This window comes from Pezoporus flaviventris, unplaced genomic scaffold (assembly GCF_033815535.1).
Source record: "Pezoporus flaviventris isolate CSIRO_AGI_PZ_B2104156 unplaced genomic scaffold, CSIRO_AGI_Pfla_v1 ptg000001l, whole genome shotgun sequence".
Taxonomy (NCBI): domain Eukaryota; kingdom Metazoa; phylum Chordata; class Aves; order Psittaciformes; family Psittacidae; genus Pezoporus; species Pezoporus flaviventris.
Genome location: NW_026892549.1, coordinates 3,322,821 through 3,329,876, shown reverse-complemented (window position 1 = coordinate 3,329,876; position 7,056 = coordinate 3,322,821). Strand labels below are relative to the sequence as shown.

Below are 7,056 nucleotides of genomic sequence, written 5' to 3'. Positions count from 1 at the left end.
AGCAGACCTATTTAAGCAAAATAATACAGATGCTGGTAATAACCTAGCTGTATTAGTATGAACTGTAAGTTCATACTGTAAGTTCAGTGTAAATAGCGTGCTCTACTGAAGAATGGTGACTGCAGCATAAGAACTGACATGGTGCAAACAACTTACACAGAAAAGAAACACTATGTCTTGGTATTTATGTAACAGCACAATACAGACTGTCCAGGTTTTAATCATCTTTGGGTTGTTCTACAAAAAAGGAACAGCAAACTTACATACAAACACCCTGGTTAAACAATAATGCTCCCAAAACTCCCTGTCTCACTTCATCCTTTAAATTTTTCAGACTGCACTGACAGCAGAACTTCCAGATTGGTGTTCGAGAAGCTTCCCTCCTCTGTGGTCTTGTGATTTGAGATGCACACAGCACAGAGCACTTTTGAAGCGAGTCTTTAATATTTTAAGAGAGAATTCTTTATTCACAGAATGTGCAACAACTCGTTCGAGCTATATGCAAAAATAAACCCTGAAATTCTAATCATGAAGATACAGGGGGAAAAAAAAAAAAAAGGCAGCACAGCAGTGTTCCAAGAGAATACACAATTCACAACTTTAAAATTCAAGCACTCCCTATGCCTGGAGCTCTCTTAAAATATTAACAATCAAATCTCTTCGGTAAGTGTACGGGGTATACTTTATTCTGAACCAGTGCCTTGGGAACAGGTTACCACTTGGGGCATAAATTTTCATCCCTTGTTTGCCCATCAGACCACGAAAGATCCTGTTGCGGGACAGGATTTTATCATAGAATTCAACCCCACCTCTGGCGTAGTCTTTGGAAACAGTAGCTGCCCTTCTGTCAGCCTTGCAGTCTAGGTGATAGGTCACAGCGTCGTAAGAAACGTAATAGCACATCAGTCCAGCAGCCGCAGTTATGAGGTTACAGATGCCACGAAGTATCACGGGGCCAGAAGAAAAACCCAGAAGTAGCTTTATAGCTCTCCCACAGAAAAATGTACCAGCTAAGCAAGTTGGAGCCACGGCTGCACTTGCTAAAGGGCTGCTGTTCTGCAAATACATAACTTCTCTGGCAAGGGCAAACTTCTGAGCTTCAAGAGAAAACGTCAGAGCTTCCTTCAAAGCAACTCCTTCATTGCTCTCCCAGTCTACTTCCTTGCCACTGATCACAACAACATGGTTGACTATTCCTTTTTTATTCTCAGCTGTGCTTTCAAAGTTAGGTGGGATGCCCACCAAAGAGCCTGCAGGGAACCAGGGGATTCCAGCACTCACAGGGTGGAAGCCAGAAACTGCAAAGGCTCGATACGAGTCAGCAGACTTCACACCAGTATCTTGAAGGACATCCTGAAAGACACCACAGAGCCTCTGTGAAAGCTCAGCTGGCTGCCCCTCTGACCAGCACTCATGCAACAGTTTGAACGTCTGATCAGGGAACACATGATAGGAAAGGTTAGCACCAAACAGTCCCATGCATGAAACGGCCAACAAAGTGATCCTGCGCTTCTTTAACCACACAGATGCCTTCTGCAGGAACCGCACTGCCATAGTGAAATCCTAACCTGTTTGTAACATAAAATCAGGAATTAAAGTGTGCATAAATGGGTCTCATCTCTGTAGCATTAAAAAAAAAAAAAAAGAGTCCAAAAATAATGAGAAGCAGAGCACAGTAACAGAAGAAACATCCTCTCTTTTACTTTAACAAAACACAAAACACCTTTACAGAGAAAGTGAAGCTCATTAATTTCTGAGCCTTGGAACATAGGACAATTGATACAAAGAATTAATTTCTCCCACTCCTCCAGTAAATCAATTGAGTGCAATAAAGACAATAAAGCCACCATACCTTCTCCTTCCCCCAGCAATCAATGCGCATTCTGTATTTACCCAACATACTTGCCTCGTCCTTGCAAGCACAGTCCTACTGTTGCACTCCACTACAAAGACTACAGATATTAAAGCCAGAAACAGCCAATAATTAATCTACACTAACCTCCTCTACAGTACAGTTCAAAAATTTTAATCAGTAGCATCAATACTAAGTTTAGTTACTTAAGCTTAACTACAACTACCAAAAGAGGATCACATTTTGATTTGAAAATTTCAGGAGGCAGAATTTTCATTCAGTTTGTTTTAATGGATAGTCAACTCACTATTAAAAAACCCTGAAACAACAACCCCCCCAAATGCCATCACAAACACAAGCACACACCCCTCCCAAAACCAGTATGTGCTTTTTCTAGATTTTTGGGGGGGTTTGGTGGGTTTGGGGTTTTTGCTTGTTTTTCCAGATTTCAACTTCCAGGCAGAGGCTGTAGCTTACTCAGCAAAAAGCTATTTTCAGAAAGCAGCATGCTTTCAGTTGCTACTTTAAAAATTTTGTCTCTGAAATAATTTCTCTGACAAATAATATGTGCAACCCAGAGCATAAACTGGAACAGAAATTGTTTCAGGGCAGACAACTTGGTTGTGACTCTTTAAATAAGCAGATAAAATTAAAAAACTCCCAAACCTGCCAACTCCTTCAGTTCAAGAGTCCTGCTTCCCTTGGAGAGTATAAGTTCCTTTTATGGTCCAAGCCACATGATGTGCTCTGCTCAGGAAAGCTCCCCTCTCTTACAAAATTCCATTTGCTACAGAATTGTCCCCTGGAATAATGCTACTATACATAGATAAAAGTGAACTAGGCACCTAAATCCAACAGACATCAGGGAAAATTGGATGCCCCTGTTTCCATCTGCATCTTGTAACGTCTGTTCTTGCAGGGCTTTAACACATGAGCTTCAGAGAATCTTGGTGCAGCTGTTGAAGACATTAGTATTTCCAGCTGTCCTGACAGGAAGCTGAGGTGGCAGAAGAAAACTATGCTTTGATAAAACAACCAATGTCTTAGTGTAGAGCATTATCAAAGGTGGGTTTCAGCTATGCTGCTGGGCTTTGTACGCAGCAGCTGAAACACAGACATATGTTGTCTTCTTCCACTCACGCTGAACAAGAACATCCCACAGAGGCGGAGAGTGGACAGCTGGGGGCTGTAACATCATAAAACAGCACTGCATGACATGCCAGGACACACCAGCCATGATCAACAGCAAATGAGTATTAACCACAGGGAAACAAAAAGAGATTAAATTAAAGGCAGTGTTTTACTAGGGGAAGAATAATCTTGTTTAATGTTTATACTGCACTGCACACATACTGAGTGCTTAAGAAAAACAATGATGCACGTACATATACAATAATTTAGTATGTATTTCTAAGTGTAATAAGTGGTGGTATTCTTGCATTCTGCTAAAGACTGGAGGCAGTGATTTGTTTGACAAAACTGTTTAAGAAAAATACGTTGAAGAGCCAAGAGCTTGGATGAAACCCAATTATGGGAGAAAACTTCCTTAATAATAGAGCTAAAACCCAGCAAATGGTAATAGTAAGCCCAAATGCCCTCTTTGTAGTTAAAAATCTCAGCAAATCTGGTAGTCTAGACCTGCTTGAAAAGGTCACGCCATTTACAGTGGGGAGGCCAGCACTTGTAAAGAGATGATTATATGAAGCCTATCACTTGATCCACACGTGAAGGTGAGCTCATGTTAGAGAAAACCCTCTCATTTGGGCTGCCTAACAGATCTTTTGAAGATTAGGAACACTGCAAGGAGAAAATTCAGCCTTCATGTTATGCCCACACCAGCACCAGGAAGGACAGACCATGTGAAAACTAGTCTACACTCCCTTTTTACATGACCAAATGGTGCTTGCCAAGCCCATGGAATGCTGAGTACTCCTCCTGGTCAGGGACTTGGGATGCCAGGAAGCACACCTGAACAGGCAGCCAGCTGACAGGTGAACCACAGGAGGGCTGGGCAGGAATCACTGTTCTTATCTACAAACTTCTCCTGAACAGCCAGAACAGACCCCTCGCAACCCCCTATGTTCTTGACTGGATTATGCCCAACAGTCCTGCCACACACCTAATGCAAGAATAAGCAGGAAATGCCAGCAGTATTCATTTTCTCATGATAGTCAATACTCATGAAAGTAACATGAAAATTGTCCTCAATACCTTTTAGCATTTGTGCTTTCAAATCTTCCCCTAGGGCGAGCACAGACTCTCAGCTCCTGCAGATAATCCCGCTGCTGCCCTAACTTCATATGGCATCTTTATTTTTATCCATAAACTTTGCACAATTTATGTGTAACAAGGCAACCAGAAGCTACAAGGCAATTTCCAGACCATATCCTGCAAACTTAACCACTAGCTCTCATAAAGCCACAACAACGTTTATAAGGGGGTCTCCCCCAGATGCTGAAATATTATTTGCTTGTGGTGTTATAGGTACTTGCTGTCACTGCAGTCTGGGAATTTTAATAGCTAACGTTCAAAACAAGTAAATGTAAGCGTTCGAATAAATTTATTTTCTAACTGCATACAGATGAGGCAAAAGGGAAAGCCCAATTTACAACATTACCAGTCAGGAAGTAGGTGAGGGCCGGACCCGTTCCAGGCCTCAGGATTTCAAGGCTCACTTAGCGAAAAATAAAAATTTGGGGGGGGGGGGGTTACACGACTCCCACGCTGTCCCCGGGACCAGGCCGCGGGGTAGGCGTTCCCTGTCCTGTCCTTCCCTGTCCTTCCCTCCCCCTTTCACCCCTCCATGCCGGGGGTGCCGAAGGGCTGTAGCGCCTCGCCCCAGGCCGGCCTCTCGTCCTCCTACTTCTCCCACCTCCCCTATCTGCACCTACCGAGGATCCCCGCGCCGCGGCCGAGGCGGAGCTCCGCGGGCTGGCAGCCTCCCAGCTGCCGTGCGGCGGGCGGAAGGAGCAGGGGAAGGGGCGGGCTGTGGCGCCATGCCGAGGCGGTGAGTGTTGAGGTTGGGTGCCCCTCAGCGGGGCGATGCGATTATCGGCCTGACAGGGCTTGAACCCACCAGAGTGAGCAGTGGCCTCGAACAAACCAGCGGGAGAGCTTTCCTTCCCTTCGGGAGGTCCGACCCGCTGCGCTGCCTGGAGCCGAGGAGCAAGGCCGAGGGGTGCTCCCCTAGGGGCACCGGAGCAGCAGCTGCGGCCCGGGGAAGGGGCTGTCTCCCAGGGTCATAAATCCATCCTGTGTCCTTGTGTTTCGTGCTGTAACCCCCTGTGTTTTTCCTGCAGAATACCTCACATATGTATTAGCAACACAGCCCTCCCACTGCAGCACAGGGATGCTCACTGGGAAGGCAGTAAGTGGCATGACTAGCATCCATCACAGAGTGTTTCTTTTCTCTGCCATCTCTAATAAGAAAATAACACACGCAGGGGTTTTTGTTTGCTTTAGAGTTACGATATGCTGGAAGCAGAAGATGGCCTGTGTAGTTTCTCAGTAATCCTGCATGGATTTGTTCCACAGCTTGGGTGCTCTAGGGAAGCTCTGCCCTTCGCTTGGCAGCCCTGGTTTGCTCTATAGAGCAGCGTCCTTTGGCAAGCACTGGCCTCCGGGGGCGTGACTCTGATCAGAGTCCAGCCTTGCCACTAGGTTGTGCAGCCCTTGCAAAACAAGGTCAGAGAATAGTTTTTGGCCAGTTTAGGGTTTTGTTTGGATAGTGGATAGTAGAAGATCAGTTTTGCCTCATCTATAGGAGAGGCATGTATTGATACTCAATGGTTGTTTTAAAACATCCCTTCACACCAGGCAGTCATGAGGTATCATTTTTTCACAATCCAAGTAGAAATAATGCTTTGTAATGGGTTGAGAAACAGCAGAATGGAAATAAAAGCAAGCCATGGTTATTATTTACTTAGATTAATTTGACAGATCTATATTTTTCTTCATAGCAGCCCCTGATTGCAGCCCCTCTTCATAGAAACCGTGACTGAGGCATTTCTTTCCAATAAAGGTTCAGCTCCTAGAAGTTTTGGCCTGAGATATGCTTTCACATGAAAAGATTAAGATTGCAAACTGAATTCTTAGTTTTTGTTCAAATTCAGATATTCCTCCAGGATTTTTGTGGACTTATCCTAGGGAGATAGCTAGGGAGATATTCACCTTAACCTTTTCCTACTAGATGATCTGTATTTTAGAAATGCTAGTGCTAAACAGGCCTGGATAGGCATAGCCAAGCACCCCTCCTTGTTGTGAGCAGAGGCTGATAATGACAGCCTTGGTTTTAACTTCCAGTAACGAAGTGTTAATTGCTAAGAAAACACACTCCCTCATGAGAGGGCACAGTTCTGCCCTTATGTTGTGGTTTTATGCAAAAGGCAAGGCAGATGAATGGTTTGCTGCCATCCAAAGGGAGAAGTCAGAGGAAAGATACCACCTTCCTCACCTCTCTCTTCCTCTGAACCACTTTTTGCCATATCTGGCATCCCTCAGTCCCTCTTGTGCTGCTTTTAACTCATTATCAGCAGAAAACATAGAAAATTATCTCTTTTTCCATCAGATTAGTAAACTGAATGGGATCATTGGAAAGTCTGAAAAGTGCCAGAGCTGTAAAAGGAGAGGAGACCTTCATCTCCACTTTATAACAGCTGAGAGCTGTTATAGCCATGGGTCTGCAGCCTCAGCATGTAGCTTTATCATTTGCCAAAACTTACCATTTGTAAGTTGGCATTGATATTTGTACTTCATGCAGATGTACAAGGAAAAAGTGCATGCGGGGGACAGTGGACAACTGGAGACCAGACTCCTTAAAACCAAACCACAGCGTATGATGGTACATTCTGAAAGTCTGAGAGTCCCTGGGGCTTACCTGGTGAATATGGAGGGACAGTGGGATGGGTTTGTTCAGCCTGACTTTCTGAAAGGTGATTCTTCTTTCTGTAGGAGCTAGAGATGTCTAAAAACTGATGGCTCCTTACATAAAAACTCAAGAGCCCAACACAGCATTGCATTTGCACTGTGGTTTCTCTTAAGAGCTTTATAATAAATATGATTGTGAAAAGTAGAAATCACAAGTTTACTAACTGACATGTTGACATGATTCTGGTTTCAAAAGATAGCTGTTATAATAAGGAAGGTGAAAGAAGACTGAGTTGCACTCTATTTCTGTTGCATAAGCGCACCGTTGTTATAGTCGG

The 7,056-nt window shown here is 44.2% G+C and overlaps 1 protein-coding gene across 4 annotated transcripts; it reads right to left on the bottom strand.

The window, feature by feature from the left end:
* Nucleotides 1-421: 421 nt before the first annotated feature.
* On the bottom strand, nucleotides 422-4,890 carry TMEM177 (transmembrane protein 177). 4 transcript variants are annotated; one of them, XM_061463193.1, is made up of 2 exons: nucleotides 4,744-4,890; nucleotides 422-1,568 (listed from the first exon to the last, which is right to left on the bottom strand). In XM_061463193.1, the coding sequence occupies exon 2, from the start codon at nucleotides 1,552-1,554 to the stop codon at nucleotides 619-621; it is 936 nt and encodes a 311-aa protein (XP_061319177.1). In that variant the 5' UTR covers nucleotides 1,555-1,568; nucleotides 4,744-4,890; the 3' UTR covers nucleotides 422-618. The 4 variants fall into 4 exon arrangements, with proteins under 4 accessions (XP_061319177.1, XP_061319267.1, XP_061319437.1 ...); XM_061463283.1 differs by lacking the exon at nucleotides 4,744-4,890 and adding an exon at nucleotides 4,064-4,538; XM_061463453.1 differs by lacking the exon at nucleotides 4,744-4,890 and adding an exon at nucleotides 2,698-3,147.
* Nucleotides 4,891-7,056: the final 2,166 nt, after the last annotated feature.